We start from the raw sequence: 24,635 nt of genomic DNA, 5'->3' as shown, positions 1-24,635 counted from the left end.
GTTGCCACCCCATGGCAAAGAAATAAAGAAATAATTCCTCTCCAGTCTCCTCCACTCACCCTGAGTATGTGCTGGTGACCACTTTGAGTGTGGCGGCGTTGCGGAGCAGCTTGTCCAGGGTGCTGACGATCTGGCAGAATTTGGGCCTCAGGTTCCTCTCCTTCACCCAGCACTCCAACATGAGCTGGTGCAGCACCATGGGGCAGTCCATAGGAGGGGGCAGACGATAGTCCTGCTCCACCGCAGTCATCACCTAAGGAAAGGGTTAATACCATATGATACTATGCGATACAATGTGATAGTATACAATGCAGTACGATACAATATGATACGTTATGATACCACAGGATACAATACCATATGATATGATAGAATAGGTTTAGGGATCAATTCCATTCTCAATTCCTGCTAATTTAAAAAGTGTATTGAAATTCTAATTCACGAGGAAGAACAGAAAGGAAAGTAAGAGTCAGTTAATTCAGTTGATTACTGTTGATTGCTGTTGATTACATGTGATTACTGTTGATCACATGTGATTACTGTTGATTACAGTTGATTACAGTTGATTAATGTTGATTAGTTGATTACTGTTGTTACAATATGCTATTTTCTGTTCTACTTTCTATACACTTCACATGTATTTGACTACTTGCTACAAAGCAAATGGGCCTTTGTAAAAGATGAAGAATCTCTCTACTGCACTGCACAACTTGCACTCCCCGTTTCCTCATTTATTTGTCATGACGTGTTTGTATTCTCTACAAAGCTATTTATATCCATATGCTGTCGTTATGTATTTTGGTTACTTCTTGCTGCAATGCAAATTTGCCTTTGGGATCATACAACATCTGTACTATTCATATTGCTGTTTTTCGCTGCTCACAAATGTAATGATTCTTTTGAAAGTGGCTACTGTAGTGATACAACATGTTGGATGCCACGTTTGGATGAGCATAATTGCGCTCTATTCATTAATAAGGTAGAAGCCCAGTGAGATGGTAAGATGTGTTTTGGGGATAGAGAGTGGGTGTGTGTGCGTGAGTGTGTGTGCGCGTGTGAGCTTGTGTGTATGAGTGTGTGTGTGTGTGTGGTAGTTAACTACCCTGCCGTAGTAAATATCTGTGGATTGAAGATACAGGTGGAGACGTGGGTAGCAGGAGACAATAAAGTAAAAAAACGTCAACAAAGCTGCACTAACCACCTGCACAGTGAAGATAAAAACTCTCAAGCATAACTGTCAAGCTCAAACTAAAAGTGCAGCTGCAATGTACCTCAGTGTAAACTATCCCTTCAAGACTATGAATCTGAAATAAAACAGTGGCTCCATTCCAACATCCATACTAGCATACTACTTTCAATTCATGCCCAATAAATTATTTCATTCTAAGTCATTCATTCAGGGAATATGGATGAAAATTTGCTTTGCTGCTAAACGGGGACTTGTACATTGATGTTGAAACTGAAATGTTTAATTCAATGATTAATGTGCACTATCCCTATCAAATAAATACCCTGAATAAATAAATAAGTAGTATGGTAGTGTGGGTATTGGAACTATGTTCCAATCTGTCAGACGCAACAGGAGCTAGGACCTAACTACCTGACATCTAGGTCGCATGCCAGTGTGTTCTAGTCTGCTACAGTAGATATTGAAACACTTCTTCTGGTAGTATGAGCCTATCAGACGCAACAGGAGCTAGGAACTAACTCACATCCTGGTTTCCCATGTCCCAGTAGGGCCTCTCTCCGTAGGACACCACCTCCCACATGACGATGCCGTAGCTCCAGACGTCACTGGCCGAGGTGAACTTCCTGAAGGCAATGGCCTCAGGGGCGGTCCAGCGGATGGGAATCTTCCCTCCCTGCAGAGACACAGGGGGAGGCGGGGTTGATACAGTGGAGCATGCTGGGCGATGGAGCCATTATAAACACTCACACAGGGAGAGGAAGGTAGACACACACAGACACATGCAGCAGAGACACAAACACGCAGAAATACACACACACACAAACACACGCAGAGATACACACAGACACGCAGAGAGACACACACACACACACACTCACACGCAGAGACACACAAACACACGCAGAGACACACATATGCAGAAATACACACACACACACACACACACACGCAGAGACACACACACAGGTAACCAAAGTCTCACAAACATGATCACAGAATGCAGAGAGACACAAAGACACAAATTAGTGAGCACACTCACACACACACACAAAATTGCAAACAAACAAAGAAAGCAAACAAACAAGCAATCTCACAGATAAACACACACAGACAAAAATAGATAGACCGATTAAACACAGACCAAGCTAACAAGATCCATACCTACAACCACCCTGTCTATCCAGGTCACTCATACCTACAACCACCCTCTCTATCCAGGTCACTCATACCTACAACCACCCTCTCTATCCAGGTCACTCATACCTACAACCCCCCTCTCCATCCAGGTCACTCATACCTACAACCCCCCTCTCCATCCAGGTCACTCATACCTACAACCACCCTCTCCATCCAGGTCACTCATACCTACAACCACCCTCTCTAACCAGGTCACTCATACCCACAACCACCCTCTCTATCCAGGTCACTCATACCCACAACCACCCTCTCTAACCAGGTCACTCATACCTACAACCCCCTTCTCCATCCAGGTCACTCATACCTACAACCACCCTCTCCATCCAGGTCACTCATACCTACAACCACCCTCTCCATCCAGGTCACTCATACCTACAACCCCCCTCTCCATCCAGGTCACTCATACCTACAACCACCCTCTCCATCCAGGTCACTCATACCCACAACCACCCTCTCTAACCAGGTCACTCATACCTACAACCCCCTTCTCCATCCAGGTCACTCATACCTACAACCACCCTCTCCATCCAGGTCACTCATACCCACAACCACCCTCTCCATCCAGGTCACTCATACCTACAACCCCCCTCTCCATCCAGGTCACTCATACCTACAACCACCCTGTCTATCCAGGTCACTCATACCTACAACCCCACTCTCCATCCAGGTCACTCATACCTACAACCACCCTGTCTATCCAGGTCACTCATACCTACAACCCCCCTCTCCATCCAGGTCACTCATACCTACAACCACCCTGTCCATCCAGGTCACTCATACCTACAACCCCCCTCTCCATCCAGGTCACTCATACCTACAACCACCCTCTCCATCCAAGTCACTCATACCCACAACCACCCTCTCCATCCAGGTCACTCATACCCACAACCCCCTTCTCCATCCAGGTCACTCATACCCACAACCACCCTCTCCATCCAGGTCACCCACACCTACAACCCCCCTCTCCATCCAGGTCACTCATACCCACAACCACCCTCTCCATCCAGGTCACCCACACCTACAACCCCCCTCTCCATCCAGGTCACCCATACCCACAACCCCACTCTCCATCCAGGTCACTCACCAGAGAGCTAATGTAAGTGGGGTCGGCTGATGAATCGTCTAGGAAACGGGACAGGCCGAAGTCGGACACCTTACACACCAGGTTGGTGTTCACCAGGATGTTGCGGGCAGCCAGGTCCCGGTGAACGTAGTTCATGTCCGAGAGGTACTTCATGCCCGCTGCGATGCCACGCAGTATGCCCACCAGCTGGATCACCGTGAAGCGTCCGTCATTCAGCTGTGAGGGAGGCGAGGGTAATGGGGAGGCGGTTGGGGAGGGAGGGTAGATAGATAGATTGAGGGTTAATGCAGAAAGAGGGAGTGGGTAGATAGAGGGGGATGGGAGAGGAAGAGAGGGAGGGAAAGAGAGAAGGGAGGAGAGAGAGAGACAGAAATGGGGGAAATGGGAGAGGAAATATATATAGGGGAGGGAGAGAGAGAGAGAGAGACAGAGTGTGAGCGAGAGAAAGGACACCACCTCAGCACACATGGGGACAAACACCTACCTGGAGGTGACAGCATTCCCTCCCCCATATATGCCCCCCTAGGCACAACTACGACAACATAACCAACAGAAATGAGTCACAACTCCTGCAGCTCTGTCGCACGCTGGGTATGTACAGCACCTAGTCAATGGTAGGCTTCGAGGGGACTCCTACGGTAGATACATTTTTAGCTCATCTCTTGGCAGTAGTACTGTAGACTACTTTATCACTGACCTCAACCCAGAGTCTCTCAGAGTGTTTACAGTCAGCCCAATGACATCCCTATCAGATCACAGCAATATCACAGTCTACTTGAACAGAGCAATACTCAACCATGAGGCATCAAAGCCAAAGGAACTGCATAATATTAAGAAATGCTATAGATGGAAGGAAACAACAAATTCAATCCCTTTCAGACAACTTCCTGGACAAAAAGTTTCACAGTAATAGGAAAGGTGTAAACTTGGCAGTAGAAATCCTAAACCGTATTTGACCTCTCAGCTTCCCTATCAAATCTAAAAATTGCAAGCAGACAACCTAAGAAAATGAACAACTATGACAAATGGTTTGATGAAGAATGCAAAAACCTAAGAAAGAAATTGAGAAACCTATCCAACCAAAAACATAGAGACCCAGAAAACCTGAGTCTACACCTTCACTCTGGTGAATCACTAAAACAATACAGATATACACTACAGAAAAAGAAGGAACAGCACGTCAGAAATCCTCTCAATGTAATTGAAGAATCCATCGAATCTAACCGCTCTGGGAAAATTGGAACACACTAAACAAACAACAACAAGAAGAGTTTTTTATCCAAAATGGAGATATATACATGACCAAATATACATCTTAGAATAAACAATTAAAGACACCCAGAACCAACTGGATTCTCCGATTACATTGAATGAACTACTGGACAAAATACAAACCCTCTCACCCCAAAAGGCCTGTGGTGTTGATGGTTGTCCTAAATTAAATGATAAAATATACAGACCACAAATTCCAATTGGCTATACTTAAATTATTAAACATCATCCTCAGCTCTCGCATCTTCCCCAATATTTGGAACCAAGGACTGATCACCCCAATCCACAAAAGTGGAGACAAATTTGACCCAAATAACTACCGTGGAGTGGGATATGCGTCAACATCAACCTTGGGGAAATCCTCTGCATTATATCATTAACAGCAGACTCGTACATATCCTCAGTGAAAACAATGTACTGAGCAAATGTCAAATTGGCTTTTTACCAAATTACCGTATGACAGACCACGTATTCACCCTGCACACCCTAATTTACAAACAAACCAAAACAAAGGCAAAGTCTTCTCATACGTTGTTGATTTCAAAAAAACATTTGACTCAATTTGGAATGAGGGTCTACTATACAAATTGATAGAAAGCAGTGTTGGGGAAAAAAATAAGACATTCTAAAATCCATGCACACAAACAAAAAGTGTGTGGTTAAAATTGGCAAAAAAACACACATTTCTTTCCACAGGGCTGTGTGGTGAGACAGGAATGAAGCTTGAGCCCCACCCTCTTCAACATACACAACTGTTCAAAAGTTTGGGGTCACTTAGAAATGTCCTTGTTTTTGAAAGAAAAGCACATTTTTTGTCCATTAAAATAACATCAAATTGATCAAAAATACAGTGTAGACATTTTAATGTTGTAAATTACTATTGTAGCTGGAAACAGCAGATTTTTTATGGAATATCTACATAGGCGTACAGAGGCCCATTATCAGCAACCATCACTCCTGTGTTCCAATGGCATGTTGTGTTAGCTAATCAAAGTTTATGATTTTAAAAGGCTAATTGATCATTAGAAAACCCTTTTGCAATTATGTTAACACAGCTATAAAACTAGCCTTCTTTAGACTACTTGAGTATCTGGAGCATCAGCATTTGTGGGTTTGATTACAGGCCAAAAACACAGACACTGGACAGAGGACCTCTTCCTAGAAAGCCAGCATCGCAGAGTCGCCTCTTCACTGTTGACGTTGAGACTGGTGTTTTGCGGGTACTATTTAATGAAGCTGCCAGTTGAGAACTGTTTCTCAAACTAGACACTCAAATGTACTTGTGCACCGGGACCTCCCACTCCTCTTTCTATTCTGGTTAGAGCCAGTTTACGCTGTTCTGTGAAGGGAGTAGTACACAGTGTACCAGATCTTCAGTTTCTTGGCAATTTCTCGCATGGAATAGCCTTAATTTCTCAGAACAAGAATAGACTGACGAGTTTCCGAAGAAAGTTCTTTGTTTCTGGCCATTTTGAGCCTGTAATCGAACCCACAAATGCTGATGCTCCAGATACTCAACTAGTCTAAAGAAGGCCAGTTTATTGCTTCTTTAATCAGGACAACAGTTTTCAGCTGTGCAAACATAATTGCAAAAGAGTTTTATAATGATCAATTACCCTTTTAAAATGATAAACTTGGATTAGCTAACACAACGTGCCATTGGAAAACAGGAGTGATGGTTGCTGATAACGGGCCTCTGTACGCCTATGTAGATATTCCATAAAGAATCTACCGTTTCCAGCTACAATAGTCATTTACAACATTAACAATGTCTACACTGTATTTCTGATCAATTTGATGTTATTTTAATGGACAAAAAATTTGCATTTCTTTCAAAAACAAGGACATTTCTAAGTGACCCCAAACTTTTGAACGGTAGTGTATATATCAACGAATTAGCGAGGGAACTAGAACAGTCTGCAGCACCTGGCCTCACCCTACTAGAATCTGAAGTCAAATGTTTACTGATGATCTGGTGCTTCTGTCCCCAACCAAGGAGGGCCTACAGCAGCACCTAGATCTTCTGCACAGATTCTGTCAGACCTGGGCCCTGACAGTAAATCTCAGTCAGATAAAAATAATGGTGTTCCAAAAAAGGTTGCCAGGACCACAAATACAAATTCCATCTAGGCACTGACAACTCTACCTACCTCGGCCTAAACATCAGTACCACAGGTAACTTACACAAAGCTGTGAATGAGACAAGGCAAGAAGGGTGCTTCTACGCCATCAAAAGGAACATAAAGCGTCAACGCCATACAACACTCCTTCCATGGCCTCCACCTGCTCTTAAATGCTAGTAAAATGAAATGCATGCTTTTCAACCGATCGCTGCTCACACCCACCCGCCCGACTAGCATCACTACTCTGGACGGTTCTGACTTAGAATATGTGGACAACTATAAATACCTAGGTGTCTGGCTAGACTGTAAACTCTCCTTCCACACTCACATTAAGCATCTCCAATCCAAAGTTAAATCTAGAATCGGCGTCCTATTTTGCAACAAAGCCTCCTTCACTCATGCTGCCAAACCTACCCTCGTAAAAATGACTATCCTACCGATCCTTGACTTCGGCGATGTAATTTACAAAATAGCCTCCAACACTCTACTCAGCAAATTGGATGCAGTCTATCACAGTGCCATGCGTTTTGTCACCAAAGCCCCATATACTACCCACCACTGTGACCTGTATGCTCTCGTTGGCTGGTCCTCGCTACATATTCGTCGCCAAACCCACAAACGTATTGACTGTATGTTTGTTTATCCCATGTGTAACTCTGTGTTGTTGTTTTTGTCACACTGCTTTGCTTTATCTTGGCCAGGCCGCAGTTGTAAATGAGAACTTGTTCTCAACTGGCCTACCTGGTTAAATAAAGGTGAAATAAAATTTTCAAAAAGAATAAAAAAAATTGGACATACCAATTCGGATCTGGCTAAAAATACTTGAATCAGTTATATAACCCATTACCCTTTATGGCTGGGAGATCTGGGGTCTGCTCACCAACCAAGAATTCACAAAATGGGACACACACCAAATTGAGACTCTGCATGCAGAATTCTGCAAAAATATCCTCAGTGTACAACGTAAAACACCAAATAATGCATGCAGAGCAGAATTAGGCCGATACCCACTAATTATCAAAATCCAGAAAAGAGCAGTTCAATTCTACAACCACCTAAAAGGAACAGATTCCCAAACCTTCCATAACAAAGCCATCACCAACAGAGAGATGAACCTGGAGAAGAGTCCCCTAAGCAAGCTGGTCTTGGAGCTTTGTTCACAAACACAAACAGACTCCACAGAGCCCCAGGACATCAACACAATTAGACCCAACCAAATCATGACAAAACAAAAAGCTAATTACTTAACACATTGGAAAGAATTAACCAAAAAACGGAGAATACTAGAATGTTATTTGGCCCTTAACAGAGAGTACACAATGGTAGAATGCCTGATCACTGTGACTGATCCAAAATTAAGGAAATCTTGGACTATGTACAGACTCAGTGAGCATAGCCTTGCTATTGAGAGAGGCCACCGTAGACAGACCTGGCTCCCAAGAGAAGACAGGCTATATGCACACTGCCCACAAAATGAGGTCGAAACTGGGCTGCAATTCCTAACCTCCTGCCAAATGTATGACCATATTAGAGACATTTCTTTCCCTCAGATTACACAGACCTACAAAGAATTCAAAAACAAATCCAATTTTGATAAAATCCCATATCTATTGGGTGAAATACCACATTGTGCCATCACAGCAGCAAGATTTGTGACCTGTTGCCACAAGAAAAGGAAAAACTCCATTATAAATACAACACATTTATATTTATTTATTTTCAGTCAGTCTACATAAACATAAACCTACATAAACCTACATAAACATAAACCTACATAAGCCTACATAAACATAAACCTACATAAGCCTAGATAAACATTAACCTACATAAGCCAACATAAACCTACATAAGCCTTCATAAACATAAGTCTACATAAACCTAAATAAACCTACATAAACATAAACCTACATAAGCCTTCATAAACATAAACCTACATAAGCCTACATAAACATTAACCTACATAAGCCTTCATAAACATAAACCTACATAAGCCTACATAAATATAAACCTACATAAGCCTTCATAAACATAAACCTACATAATACTACATGAACATTAACCTACATAAGCCTACATAAATATAAACCTACATAAGCCTTCATAAACATAAACCACATAAGCCTACATAAACCTAAACCTACATAAGACTACATGAACATTAACCTACATAAGCCTACATAAACATAAACCTACATAAGACTACATGAACATTAACCTACATAAGCCTACATAAACATAAACCTACATAAGCCTAGAATAAACATAATAAACATACACCTACATAAGCCTACATAAACATATACCTATATAAGCCTACTTAAACATAAACCAACCTTTCTCTGCTTATCTGGTCTTGACTGAAATGAATTATGCATTGAGTTGATGGAACCATGCTACCACTCACAAAAGCCTTCATAAACATAAACCTACATAAGCCTACATAAACATAACATATGGCATAACTATCCATGACTGGTTCTGTCAGTCTGCAACAGATTACCATGTGTCTGATCCCATCTAATGAGTCATTTAAACATGTAATAGTTAGAGGTGTGTGTGTGTTGCTACAGCATGAAAGTGAATAGGACAGTCCACTGATAATTAGTTACAGTTAGAATTCAATTATCTTTTCCCAGAATGACTAGAGGTTCAACCTTTCTCTGCTTATCTAGTCTTGACTGAAATTAATTAAGCATTGAGTTGATGGAACCATGCTACCACTCACAACAGATCCATAGAAATAGAATAACTAGAATGGAAAATCATGTCTCCTTGACTTGAAGCAGGTTGACATTTATTGTTATGAATCTTGCCTTGGAGGCCGAACTGAGCGATTTCCGCTAGGTGGGCCAGCTGCAAAATCATAAAAATGTATGCAAACAAAAATGTTTAGGTTAGGGTTAGGCATTAGGGTTAAGGTTAGGTTTAAAATCAGATGTGATGACGTTGTGGCTGTGCCAGCTAGTGACCACTCTGCAGAGCTGCCTCCAGTATATGAGTCATTCAAATAAATGCCAACCTTCTGACTTGAATGGGGATGTTCGTTCTAATGATTCTATTTTTATAAACAGCTCCGTAACCAGTCCCATTTCTCATTAGTTCTGTGATGGCATACTTCCATGTCTCAAGGAGCCTGGAAATCAAGGTTCATTTGTCATGAACTCAGGAGGGTTAGATTCCCAACATGCCAAGTATCTAAACATACTGCTTTGTTCTTTACACTTGAATGGAGTTTGACATGAAAACACATTTGGATGGGTATGTTAACAACATGATTCATCAGGGGGGAACTCAGGGGGGCAACTTTCACATTTTGAAATGGCATTTTTGTCCCCCCCAGTTTTATCATTGGAATGTGATACAAAACGAGGCAACTGTGTGCTTTAGGACCATGCGGATGCCTCTGAGCGGTCGGGTAGGCTGTTTGGAGTGTTTATCCGACTGGATTTAAATGAATAAAAAATAAATACAAATATGCCCCACCCCCTCCACTAAAACCAAATTTACACCCCTGTGATTCATAACAAGGCTGGGTGGCAAGGAAACCAAACCCTAAGCAGATGTAACTTCTTTAGGAAAACAGCCCTAATGTTGGAAACAAACATCATTATGTTGTCGTCCAGAGTCACATTTATTTCTTTTACAAGCTATAACACAACAGCACAGTTTGGTCTGCTTTGTGTTTTCATTTTTGCCATGGAAAAAACATGACAATGCTGGTATCGTCACAGCCCTAATGCATTGGAGGCATAGATGGATAGGGCAGTCCTGCTTGGGAGTGTGTGTTTGTGTTTATCCTTGAGTGCAAATGTGTTTCTTGTTGTTATGCATGTGTTATGTGCGTTCACATGTGTACATGTGTGTAGTTCTGCCTGCATCCCAGAGCCAGGCACAGTAGTTTGACGGGACATCCCTAGATCACTGCAGTGTGTATCTATGAGTCACACACACAAACAAACACAAATGTAGCTGGATGGACATCTGACTGACAGGAGTGTGTGAGAAGGAGTGAGAGGCTGAGCTTGAGTCACGAGATGAGCTTGAGCTTGAGTCACGAGAGATGAGATGAGATGAAATGAGATGAAATTAAAATAAATTAGATGAATTGAAATGAGATGAAATGAGATGAAATTAAATGAGATGAATTGAAATGAGATGAGATGAAATGAGATGAACCAAGGAGGGTTATGGACATTGCTCTGTACTTTATGATCGTAAATGTATCCAGTAAGAGAGATTATTTGTATTTATTAATGTTATACACCATTTATTTTTAATTTATTTTTAATTTAACCTTTAACTAGGCAAGTCAGTTCTTATTTGCAATGACGGCCTACCAAAAGGCAAAAGGCTTCCTGCGGGGACGGGGGCTGGGATTAAAAAAATATATATAGGACAACATTGGACTGTAATATCTGGGTTAACTGTTACAGAAAGGAGAGAAGCTACTGCATAACTACATCGAGATTAACCTATTCCATATTATAAACTGGGTGGTTCCAGCCCTGAAAGCTGATTGGCTGACAGCCGTGGTATATCAGACCGTATACCACGGGTATGACAAAACATCGATTTCTACTGCTCTATTTACGTTGGTAAGCAATTTATTATAATTTTTGTATTTTTTATTTCACCTTTATTTAACCAGGTAGGCTAGTTGAGAACAAGTTCTCATTTGCAACTGCGACCTGGCCAAGATAAAGCAAAGCAGTTCGACACATAAAACAACACAGAGTTACACATGGAATAAACAAACATACAGTCAATAATACAGCAGAAATATCTATATACAGCATGTGTAAATGAGGTAGGATACAGGAGGTAAGGCAATAAATAGGCCATGGTGGCGAAGGACTTACAATATAGCAATTAAACACTGGAATGGTAGGATGTGCAGAAGATGAATGTGCAAGTAGAGATACTGGGGTGCAAAGGAGTAAGATAAATACATAAATACAGTATGGGGATGAGGTAGATTGGATGGGCTATTTACAGATGAGCTATGTACAGGTGCAGTGATCTGTGAGCTGCTCTGACAGCGGGTGCTTAAATCTAGTGAGGGAGGTAAGAGTCTCCAGTTTCAGAGATTTTTGCAGTTCGTTCCAGTCATTGGCAGCAGAGAACTGGAAGGAGAGGCGGCCAAAGGAGGAATTGTCTTTGGGGGTGACCAGTGAGATATACCTGCTGGAGCGCGTGCTACAGGTGGGTGCTGCTATGGTGACTAGTGGGCTGAGATAAGGCGGGATAGCAATAAGGCACCTAGGGGGTTTGTGATATACAGCCAATATACCACGGCTAAGGGCTGTATCCAGGCACTCCGCGTTGCGTCGTGCTAAGAACAGCCCTTAGCCGTGGTATATTGGCATATACCACACCCCCTTGTGCCGTATTGCTTAAGTATGACCACCTATGAATGGACTTGAACGGTGCGCCATTCTCGTAAGAGCTCATCGAGGTTAATTAACTCTTACTGAGTGAGAGAGCATTACTGTGTGTGTACAGTGCCCAATGCCTATTGCCTACTGTAATAGAACTCTCTAAGTTGTAGAAGTTCTGTACTTCCCCCATCAGCGTCCACTGGTGTGTGTTCGGTATGACTCTAAGCATTACTGGTGTGTGTTCGGTATGACTCTAAGCATTACTGGTGTGTGTTCGGTATGACTCTAAGCATTACTGGTGTGTATTCGGTATGACTCTAAGCATAACTGGTGTGTGTTCAGTATGACTCTAAGCATTACTGGTGTGTATTCGGTATGACTCTAAGCATTACTGGTGTGTGTTCAGTATGACTCTAAGCATTACTGGTGTGTATTCGGTATGACTCTAAGCATAACTGGTGTGTGTTCGGTATGACTCTAAGCATAACTGGTGTGTGTTCGGTATGACTCTAAGCATAACTGGTGTGTGTTCGGTATGACTCTAAGCATTACTGGTGTGTGTTCGGTATGACTCTAAGCATTACTGGTGTGTGTTCGGTATGACTCTAAGCATAACTGGTGTGTGTTCGGTATGACTCTAAGCATAACTGGTGTGTGTTCGGTATGACTCTAAGCATAACTGGTGTGTGTTCGGTATGACTCTAAGCATTACTGGTGTGTGTTCGGTATGACTCTAAGCATTACTGGTGTGTGTTCGGTATGACTCTAAGCATAACTGGTGTGTGTTCGGTATGACTCTAAGCATTACTGGTGTGTATCCGGTATGACTCTACGCATTACTGGTGTGTGTTCGGTATGACTCTAAACATTACTGGTGTGTGTTCGGTATGACTCTAAGCATAACTGGTGTGTGTTCGGTATGACTCTAAGCATTACTGGTGTGTATCCGGTATGACTCTACGCATTACTGGTGTGTGTTCGGTATGACTCTAAGCATTACTGGTGTGTAGGTGGTGGTATGTGTGATTATGCGTGACTCCAGGTTTTTATGTAGTATGGTAGACTCGATATCAATTAGATTTATCATGTACAATTCCGCACATCATCACAACTGTCAGCCGCACTCACCCTGAGGAAGGAGTCCAGCGCTCCGTTCTCCATGAACTCGGTGATGATGAGCACGGGGCAGCTGCGGGTCAGCACGCCCTCCAGCCGGATCACGTTGGGGTGGTCAAACTGGCCCATGATTGACGCTTCGCCAAGGAAGTCCCGCCTCTGGCGCTCCGTGTAGCCCGCCTTCAGTGTCTTAATGGCCACCACCGCCTCACGGCGCCCGGGCTGCTTCAGGCACCCGCGGCACACCTCCCCAAACTCACCTGGGTGGAGGGTTGGGGGGAAGGGGGGTGGTGGAGAGGGGGGGGGTAGGGGGTGGAAGAGGGTGAGGGTTGGGAAGGGGAAGGGAAGTGAAGGAAGAGGGAGGAGGGAGAGAGGGGAGTGGAGGAAGAGGGAGGAGGGAGTGGAGGAAGAGAGAGGAGAGAGAGGAGAGTGGAGGAAGAGGGAGGAGGGAGAGAGGGGGAGGGGAGGAAGAGGGAGGAGGGAGTGGAGGAAGAGAGAGGAGAGAGAGGGGAGTGGAGGAAGAGGGAGGAGGGAGAGAGGGGAGTGGAGGAAGAGGGAGGATGGAGTGGAGGAAGAGGGAGGAGAGAGAGGGGAGGGGAGGAAGAGGGAGGAGGGAGTGGAGGAAGAGAGAGGAGAGAGAGGAGAGTGGAGGAAGAGGGAGGAGGGAGAGAGGGGAGGGGAGGAAGAGGGAGGAGGGAGTGGAGGAAGAGAGAGGAGAGAGAGGGGAGTGGAGGAAGAGGGAGGAGGGAGAGAGGGGAGTGGAGGAAGAGGGAGGAGGGAGAGAGGGGAGTGGAGGAAGAGGGAGGATGGAGTGGAGGAAGAGGGAGGAGAGAGGGGAGTGGAGGAAGAGGGAGGAGGGAGTGGAGGAAGAGGGAGAGAGGGGAGTGGAGGAAGAGGGGAGAGAGGAGGAGGAGTGAGGGAGAGGGAGGGAGGGAGCATTACTGGTTGAACCAAGGAGGAGGAAGAAGAGGAGGAGGAAGAGGAACTCTAGAAATATAGGAGTGAAAGGAAGAAGGAGATCGTAAAAGAGCGAGGGATGGGGGTTGAGCTGTGTAGGAGAGAGAGTGAATGAAGAAGGTAGGAAAAGAGAGAGACAGGAAACTTAGGGGTCTGAGAGGTTGGGGAGGGATGGAGAGAAGGAAAGATCATCCCGTGAACGGGAGTGGAGCCTAGGACCGGTGGAGGGGGAGAGGGAACGGATGAGGAGCCTGGGAGTTTTGGTGCCTTGGTAAAAAGTTGTGTGTTTATAAAGGAGAAGAGAGAGAGGAAGAGAAATAAAGGAACATATGGTTCAGGGTGAAGTCAGGAGAAAGAACACATGCTCTTGGAGAAGAAACAGCAAACTAGCTGGACGACAGAAGAAGTTGTTTCACTGACACCTACCCTCCACACCTCCCCCCTCCACGCCTCCCCCTCCACGCCTCCCCTCCACGCCTCCCCCTCCACTCCTCCCCTCCACGCCTCCCGTCCACACCTCCCCCTCCACCACTCCCCTTCCACACCTACCCTCCACACCTCCCCCTCCACTCCTCCCCCTCCACGCCTCCCTTCTACACCTCCCCCTCCACCACTCCCCTTCCACACCTCCCCCTCCACACCTCCCTTCCACTCCTCCCCCTCCACACCTCCCCCTCCACACCTCCCTTCCACAACTCCCTTCCACACCTACCCCCCCCACACCTCCCCCTCCACACCTCCCCTTCCACACCTCCCCTTCCACACCTCCCTTCCACACCTCCCCCTCCCTACCTCCCTTCCACACCTCCCCCTCCCTACACCTCCCTTCTACACCTCCCTTCTACACCTCCCCCCCGCACCTCCCCCTCCTCACCTCCCGTCCACACCTCCCCCTCCACATCTCCCTTCCACACCTACCCCCCACACCTACCCTCCATACCTACCCTCCACACCTCCACACCTACTCTCCACACCTCCCACCCAACACACACTCCTCCCACCCAACACACATCTTGTTCAACCAATAACCCACCCCAACATCACCCACTCCCCTAAACACACACCTGTCCCAAAACATCCCTCCATCTTCACAAATACCCCACCCCCAAACAGAAAATCCACTCCCTCCCAAAACCCTGCCCTCTGAACACCGCACTTCAACACCTAGCTATGTTGGTTACCTGCACCAATGACCTCCTCAATCTTCACACACGAGATGTCAATCTCCTTGGCAAACTCATGGACTGCCTCATTGGGGTCCTCATAAGTGAACGGATCAATGTACACCTTCACCCCAGGAGAAACTACAGAGATGAAGGGAGGAATGCATCACATGTTCTTGAATACACACATTCATCAGATATTCATGACACTGGCAGTTCTTTGTTGTTGCGTTCAAATGCGGCATTATTAACTAATACAGTTATGAATGGAATCAAATTTGATGCATGAACAGCAGTTGGACATGTCCTGGTTTGAACAAAGGACCACAGAAAGGCGCAGCTCTCCAAGTCTGCACTCACAACATGCACTCACACACGCGCTGACACTCACACATGCAGACACACACACACACACACACACACGCACAGACACGCACAGACACACACACACACGCACAAACACACACACACACACACACACACGCACACACACGCACACACACACGCACAGACACGCACAGACACACACACACACGCACAGACACGCACACACACACACACACACACACACACACACACACACACACACACACACACACACACACACACACACACACACACACACACACACACACACAACCCCTCCCCCAACACACACACACAACCCCCTCCCCCAACAGACACACACCTTCCCCTCAGTACTCACCGTACTGCTGCAGCTTCTCTGTGTACTCCAGCTCCGAACCGCTGCGTTGCTTCCTATAAACAAGGACCACACACGCACAATCTCATTCACATCATCCATCCTCTGTCTTGGCAGGCACTCCACAGTAGATACACAGGCTGCTTTCAAATAACAAGCAGGAGATAGCAGATAGTCTGCAGACAGTCGGGATTGGAAGAATGGAACAATGCTCAGGGTGGCTAAAGCCTTTCTAAGGACCTTTTCAGGATTCAAGGAACCAAGATACCAAACAATGACCAAAAAATGTCAAAATAATGACTTAAAAAGGCCTGTTAGATAAATACATACAAGTCAAACACTTACCGAGAGCAAACTATGGCAATGACCACAAGGGCGACGATGACCACGAGACCGGCAGACGCTGAGCCCACTATGAGAGGCAGCTGGTCCTGCACTGACTTCATAGGGTCACCTAAAGGTCATCGAAGAAATAATAAACAAAGAATAAACACCTGGAATGTCACTGAAGAAATTCTTAAAGAAACAGCTTGTGAAATATGGAGGCAGATTCATGGCAAAACAAATAATGGGCATTGTATTCCAATCTGTGTATAAATGGTTTGGGTTTTTTTCTTCACAAAAAATACACGTCATTACGAAAAGCAATGCACAGTAAAATAAACAATACTCTAATATTAATTTGACTTCAATGTTATTTGTATTCACCTTTCATTCATCTGCTACCATAATATGCTAACCTGTGTATATAGCCAAGTTGTGTTTATTTAAAATTGTATTATGCATTATTGGGAAGGGCCTGTAAAAAAGGCACAGCTCCTTGAAATAGCTTGTTCAGAGTTCTTTCACTGCTTGGATGGATGCAAGTACTGATTAAAGATAACATAGAACATCTTTAGAACACCGGTGAATAAAAAGATGAGGCATTATCAATGGTGAAGGACAATGATAAATAGTGATGGGATAGAAGGGAAGGGAGAGAGACAGAGAAGGAAAGACAAAGTAGTGAAGGCGGAGAAGGAGGAGAGAGAGCGGGAAAGAGAGAGAGACAGACACAGAACGCAGAGAGAAAGAGTGTGACAATGAAGTAGTGAAGGAGGAGGAGGAGGAGGAGAAATGAAATGACTTACTGTGTGTTGAGGTGCTGAAGTCCTTAGGGATGCTGTAGCGGCCATAGCCGGCCACGGTGCGAGCCCGGACCTGGACCACGTAGGGAGTGGCAGCCCTCAATCCCTCCACACTGACTGAGCTGTGCTGGGCTGTCACCGTGTGAGACATGGCCTGGCCCTGTGGAACACATCAATCAATCACATGTATTTATGAAGCCCTTTTAATATCAGCAGTTGTCACATGCTTTTACAGTAACACAGCTTAGACCAGTGGTATTCAAAGTCGGGGGTCCCCAGAATTTCTGGCGGAAAAAATGGGGTCCCCTGAATTAGACTTGTTGGATTCTAGCTGGAAATATACTTATTCATGTTACCATGTTACCATGTTACCATACCAGGACCATGAGGGATGTGTAACTCAACTTGAGATAAGGTCAACAGATGAAGAGAGAAGACACTGCTGGAAGGGGGTCCACAGGGGCCCACCCTGAAGACCATCTGATTATAGTAGGGAGTGGTTGTGTTGTCTAGTGGTTAGGATTTGGCACTCTCACCGCCATGGCCCGGGTTCGATTCCCTGCCAGGGAACAACTTATTATAGGGCTCCCGAGTCGCGCAGCGGTCTAAGGCAAGAGGGTCAATACAGTCCCTGGTTTGAATCCAGGCTGTATCACATCTGGCCGTGATTGGGAGTCCCATAGGGCAGCGCACAATTGGCCCGGGTTTGGCCGGGATAGGCCATCATTGTAAATAAGAATTTGTTCTTAACTGACTTGCCTAGTTAAATAAAGGTTAAATACAACAACAACAAAAAGTGTCCTCTCTCACACACATTTCCACACCCATGAGGGTCCTAGACTTAGTCGAGGCCATGACAATGATCTAAAGCCATTATTGTGATTTTGCTATTTATTGTACATGTTTGTAGGCATATGAAACCATTTTTGTTATTACATTTTTTTAACTAGGCAAGTCAGTTAAGAACAAATTCTTATTTACAATGACGGCCTACTAAAAGGCAAAAGGCCTCCTGCAGGGACGGGGGCTGGGATTAAGAATAAAAATATAGGACAAAACACACATCACGACAAGAGAGACAACACAACACTACATAAAGAAAGACCTAAGACAACAACATAGCATGGCAGCAACACATCACAACACAGCATGGTAGCAACACCACATGACAACAACATGGCAGCATCACAAAACATGGTAGCAGCACAAAACATGGTACAAACATTATTGGGCACAGACAACAGCACAAAGGCAAGAAGGTAGAGACAACAATACATCACGTGAAGCAGCCACAACTGTCAGTAAGTGTCCATGATTGAGTCTTAGAATGAAGAGATGGAGATAAAACTGTCCAGTTTGAGTGTTTTTGCAGCTCGTTCCAGTCGCTGCAACTGAAAGAGAAGCGACCCAGGGATGTGTGTACTTTGGGGACCTTTAACAGAATGTGACTGGCAGAAAGGGTGTTGTATGTGGAGGATGAGGGGTGCAGTATAGAGTGCAGTGATGTGTCCTATAAGGAGCATTGGTGGCAAATCTGATGGACAAATGGTAAAGAACATCTAGCCGCTCAAGAGCACCCTTACCTGCCGATCTATAAATGACATCTCCGTAATCTAGCATGGGTAGGATGGTCATCTGAATCAGAGTTAGTTTGGCAGCTGTGGTGAATGAGTAGCGATTACGATAGAGGAAACCAAGTCTAGATTTAACCTTAGCCTGCAGCTTTGATATGTGCTGATTGAAGGCCAATGTACCTTCTAGCCATACTCCCAAGTACTCGAATGAGGTGATTACCTCAAGCTCTAAACCCTCAGAGGTAGTAATCACACTGTTGGGGAGAGGGGCATTCTTCTTACCAAACCACATTGTTTTGGAGATGTTCAGAACAAGGTTAAGGGCAGAGAAAGCTTGTTGGACTCTAACGCTTCAAAAACACCAACAGCGTCTTTGCATTTTGGTACACCAGAATTACATTCATTTCCAATGAAACGCTGCGTTTGCCCATCAGCATTCTGTTGCAGAGGCAGTTGCAGTGCATTCAGTGTGGTGCATACGTTGGATTTGTCAAACGTATGCCGTCAAACTGTATGCGTAGACAGCTTGACAGAAATGGTAGAAGGTGAATGTTGAACTTTTTTTGCATACATATTCAGATGACGATGTGTACTATTTTGCGCAATGACGCTGTCAGTGTGTTCGAAGCATAAGAAAGCTTTGTTGTAGAGCTTTTTATACAACATCCGGGGCTGAGTATAAGACTGTATCATCTGCATATAAATGGATGAGAGAGCTTCCTACTGCCTGAGTTTGTATTTTTTTATTTAAGAGGTGGATCAACTTAATATTGCGGAAAGATTGTTGCTTCCATCAATGTAATTGTCTGCATCATTTCCAATCCCCCATATCTTTTTTTGGTAAATATATATATCCATATACATACATACACTTACATACACATATGCATACATATACACATATATAAATACACATACCTATATAGATATACATGCTTTTTTTTGAATATACCTTTATTATTTCCCCCAATTGGAGGAAACTAATAAACAATAACACTTCGGCTTCTACCTTCAGTTTATACATATTATACACCTTTTACAGACACAATCTATTTTACTATAGTTATATTTTCTTTGTTTTTAGTCCTTCCTTTAAGTCTGATGTCCATCCAGTTTGATTTCTATTTGTAACTGTGCTATTTCACAAAATTTCTGAACCTATATACATTTTACAGATCCCGTATGTTTTACATTGGTTATCTTGTTATTAGTCCCACCCTTCAGCTCCATTCAACCCCTCTCATCTATCTCTCAACACCACACATTTTGGATTTCTATTTGCCATCTATTTTTCAGCTGTGCTGTGATGCTTCACAAAAGTACTGAACCTTTCTATTCTCATAGTTTCTACAGATTGTAAATTAAAAATACATTTTTTTGCTAAAATAATTATTATATTATTGATTGATTGACTATGGCTTTTCAAATCACCCTGTATTGCTATCTGCAGCATTAGTTCTAGGCAAATGTTGCAATTCTTCAGCCATTCCTGGACCTGTGACCAAAAACAAGCTACATATTGACAATACCAAAATAAATGATCTAATGACTCTGCCTCCTCACAGCAGAATCTGCAGAGCTGGGAAGATTGTATCCCCCATATATATAACATTCTATTGGTTGCAAGAATTTTGTATAGAAATTTAAATTGAAAAATTTGAAGTTTTGAATCTGGCGTTGTTTTGCGTATCAATTGATAAACCTTGTGCCATGGAATGGGTACATCGCAAATCTCTTCCCAACTATTTTGTAATTTATATGGCACAGCTGTCAGTTTTTTGCTCCTTAAATGAAATTGGTAAATGTTTTTATTTATCACACTTTTCTTTAACCATTTATGTTCTTTAATACAGGGCCGACATACAAGTTCCTTACTTTTTTTCCCCTTCTACTTGCCTCTTCCATTTTTGTGGTAATGCTGCAAATAGTTGGTTGTAATTTTGGGTAGAGCAGACATTTACATATGTCTGTGTTAGCTGCATGTGTGACATAACTCCACCAGTCCTATTTATGATATCATTCACTAAAATTATACCCTTTCTAAACATTTCTTTGAAAAAATATGTTTTTTTAATCAATTAGTATATTTGAGTTTAACCACAATATTTGTTGTATTATTTGTTCTGTCTTTTCAGGTGGATTAAACTGAAATTGCAACCAACTTTCTAAGGCTTGTTTAAAAAAATAACGATATTTTGGAGATTATTTCCCTTTCAAACAACAGAAAGTGAGCAGTTGTAATCTGAATAAAGGGGAAAAGGCCATTCTTGAACATAGGATGAGACATTCCTACCAGTTTACTAGAGAACCAGTTTGGATTTAAGTATAACTTTTGTATGACTGATGCCTTTAGTGAGAGGTCTAATGCTTTAATTCTTAATCATTTCTGCCCTCCGAATTCATATTTGTTATATAAATAGGCCCTTTAAATTTTGTCTGTCTTGCCATTCCAAATAAAATTGAATATTTTTTGTTCATATAATTTAAAAAGCAGGTCACTAGGTGTAGGCAAAACCAAAAGCAAATAGTTAAACTGTGATATGACTAAAGAGTTAATCAGGGTGATTTTTCCACAAATAGACAGGTATTTTCCTTTCCATGGTAGCAAGATCTTATCTATTTTTGCTAACTTTCTATAAAAATTTATTGGAGTAAGATCACTTCTTTCTTTTGGGATTTGTATACCGAGTATGTCCACATCTCCATCAGACCATTTAATTGGTAAACTACATGGTAATGTAAAATTAGCATTTTTTAGTGATCCATCATAATTTGGTTTTAATCCAGAGAGAATAGCAAACGTATCTAGATTTTCTATGAGGCCATGGAGAGATTATAATTGTGGTTTTAAAAGAAAACATGAATCATCAGCGTACAATGCCACCTTAGTTTTTAAGCCACGGATTTCTAATCCCTTGATATTATTGTTTGATCTAATTTTAACAGCTAACATTTCGATGGCAATAATAAATAGATATGCCGATAGTGGACAACCTTGTTTTACTCCTCAAGATAGTTTAACATTTTCTGAGTTCTACCCAATATCTACTATTTTACACCTAGGGTTACGATACATAACTTCAACCAACTTTATAAGAGATTCCCCAAAATTGAAATATTCTAGGCATTTATATATAAACTCCAGTCGTACTTTATCAAAAGCCTTTTCAAAATCAGCTATGAAAACCAGGCCTGATGTCCCCGATATTTCATAGTATTCTATTGATTCCAGTACTTGTTTTATATTATGTCCAATGTATCGTCCATGTAAAAAACCTGTCTGATTAGGATGAATAATATCTGACAATACTTTTTTAATTCTGTACGCCAAGCATTTAGCTAGGATTTTTACATCACAACACTGAAGTGTAAGAGGTCTCCAGTTTTTTAAATGGACTGGATCTTTATATATACCACTTGGGTCCTGTTTCAGTAATAATGATATCAGACCTTCTTGTTGCGTGTCTGATAATCTACCATTTATATAGGAGTGGTTAAAACATGCTAATAATGGTCCTCTAAGTATATCAAAAAAAGTTTTGTTTACTTCCACTGGTATGCCATCCAGCCCTGGAGTTTTCCCAGCCTTAAAGGCTTTAATTGCATTAAGAAGTTCCTCCTCTGTAATTTGGCCTTCACATGAGTCTTTCTGTACAGCTGTTAATTTTACATTATAATTAGGAAACAAATCTATACAATTAGCTTCAGTTAGTGAAGATGGAGGAGACTGAAACAAAAAAATATTCTTAAAGTACTTTACTTCCTCTCTCAAAATATCATTCGGTGAATCATGCGTAACTCCATCATTTGTAACAAGTTTCGATACATTTTTTTTGGTAGCATTTCTATATTGAAGATTGAAAAATTATTTGGTGCATTTTACCCCATATTCTATCCAGTTCGCTTTATTTATATAATATACACTGCTCAAAAAAATAAAGGGAACACTTAAACAACACAATGTAACTCAGCAACACCGATTGACAATAAATTTCACATGCTGTTAAGCAAATGGAATAGACAACAGGTGGAAATTATAGGCAATTAGCAAGACACCCCCAATAAAGGAGTGGTTCTGCAGGTGGGGACCACAGACCACTTCTCAGTTCCTATGCTTCCTGGCTGATGTTTTGGTCACTTTTGAATGCTGGCGGTGCTTCCACTCTAGTGGTAGCATGAGACGGAGTCTACAACCCACACAAGTGGCTCAGGTAGTGCAGCTCATCCAGGATGGCACATCAATGCGAGCTGTGGCAAGAAGGTTTGCTGTGTATGTCAGCGTAGTGTCCAGAGCATGGAGGCGCTACCAGGAGACAGGCCAGTACATCAGGAGACGTGGAGGAGGCCGTAGGAGGGCAACAACCCAGCAGCAGGACCGCTACCTCCGCCTTTGTGCAAGGAGGAGCAGGAGAAGCACTGCCAGAGCCCTGCAAAATGACCTCCAGCAGGCCACAAATGTGCATGTGTCTGCTCAAACGGTCAGAAACAGACTCCATGAGGGTGGTATGAGGGCCCGACGTCCACAGGTGGGGGTTGTGCTTACAGCCCAACACCGTGCAGGACGTTTGGCATTTGCCAGAGAACACCAAGATTGGCAAATTCGCCACTTACGCCCTGTGCTCTTCACAGATGAAAGCAGGTTCACACTGAGCACGTGACAGACATGACAGAGTCTGGAGACGCCGTGGAGAACGTTCTGCTGCCTGCAACATCCTCCAGCATGACCGGTTTGGCGGTGGGTCAGTCATGGTGTGGGGTGGCATTTCTTTGGGGGGCCGCACAGCCCTCCATGTGCTCGCCAGAGGTAGCCTGACTGCCATTAGGTACCGAGATGAGATCCTCAGACCCCTTGTGAGACCATATGCTGGTGCGGTTGGCCCTGGGTTCCTCCTAATGCAAGACAATGCTAGACCTCATGTGGCTGGAGTGTGTCAGCAGTTCCTGCAAGAGGAAGGCATTGATGCTATGGACTGGCCAGCCCGTTCCCCAGACCTGAATCCAATTGAGCACATCTGTGACATCATGTCTCGCTCCATCCACCAACGCCACGTTGCACCACAGACTGTCCAGGAGTTGGTGGATGCTTTAGTCCAGGTCTGGGAGGAGATCCCTCAGGAGACCATCCGCCACCTCATCAGGAGCATGCCCAGGCGTTGTAGGGAGGTCATACAGGCACGTGGAGGCCACCACACACTACTGAGTTTCATTTTGACTTGTTTCAAGGACATTACATCAAAGTTGGATCAGCCTGTAGTGTGGTTTTCCACTTTAATTTTGAGTGTGACTCCAAATCCAGACCTCCATGGGTTGATAAATTGGATTTCCATTGATTATTTTTGTGTGATTTTGTTGTCAGCACATTCAACTATGTAAAGAAAAAAGTATTTAATAAGATTATTTCTTTCATTCAGATCTAGGATGTGTTGTTTAAGTGTTCCCTTTATTTTTTTGAGTAGTATATTACACTGGATCTTTCTTGAATAAGTTCCTCCATTTCTTTTTGTTTTTCCTCTAACTTATTCTGTGCCTCTATGGTACAGTTTTTATTGCTATCTAACTATACTGTTAGACCTTCAATTTCCTTTGTTAATATGGACTCTTGATCTAAATTGCTTTTGTTTTATCGATGAGTACTGACTTGCATGGCCTCTAAAGGCACATTTAAAAGTGTCCCATACAATAAGGGGATCTGCTGTACCTATGTTATGTCTGAAAAAGTCAGTTATAAATGATTCTGTCCTAGTTATAAACA

The 24,635-nt window shown here is 43.3% G+C and overlaps 1 protein-coding gene across 1 annotated transcript in view; it reads right to left on the bottom strand.

Annotated features, from left to right (window-relative positions):
* Positions 1-24,635, bottom strand: part of LOC106598805 (ephrin type-B receptor 3) — a 51,402-nt gene that overhangs the window by 6,908 nt on the left and 19,859 nt on the right. Inside the window, exons 7-14 of the mRNA XM_014189812.2 lie at positions 17,313-17,469; positions 16,528-16,636; positions 16,186-16,238; positions 15,498-15,620; positions 13,372-13,619; positions 3,471-3,686; positions 1,713-1,862; positions 60-253 (exon numbers count right to left, since the gene is read on the bottom strand). Coding sequence (XP_014045287.1) covers positions 60-253; positions 1,713-1,862; positions 3,471-3,686; positions 13,372-13,619; positions 15,498-15,620; positions 16,186-16,238; positions 16,528-16,636; positions 17,313-17,469 — 1,250 coding nt within the window. The remainder of the gene's footprint in view (positions 1-59; positions 254-1,712; positions 1,863-3,470; positions 3,687-13,371; positions 13,620-15,497; positions 15,621-16,185; positions 16,239-16,527; positions 16,637-17,312; positions 17,470-24,635) is intronic.

Source organism: Salmo salar, chromosome ssa03, assembly GCF_905237065.1.
Source record: "Salmo salar chromosome ssa03, Ssal_v3.1, whole genome shotgun sequence".
Classification (NCBI taxonomy): Eukaryota; Metazoa; Chordata; class Actinopteri; order Salmoniformes; family Salmonidae; genus Salmo; species Salmo salar.
Note: the sequence above shows the minus strand (reverse complement) of the source record. Positions and strands in the feature narration are given on the sequence as shown.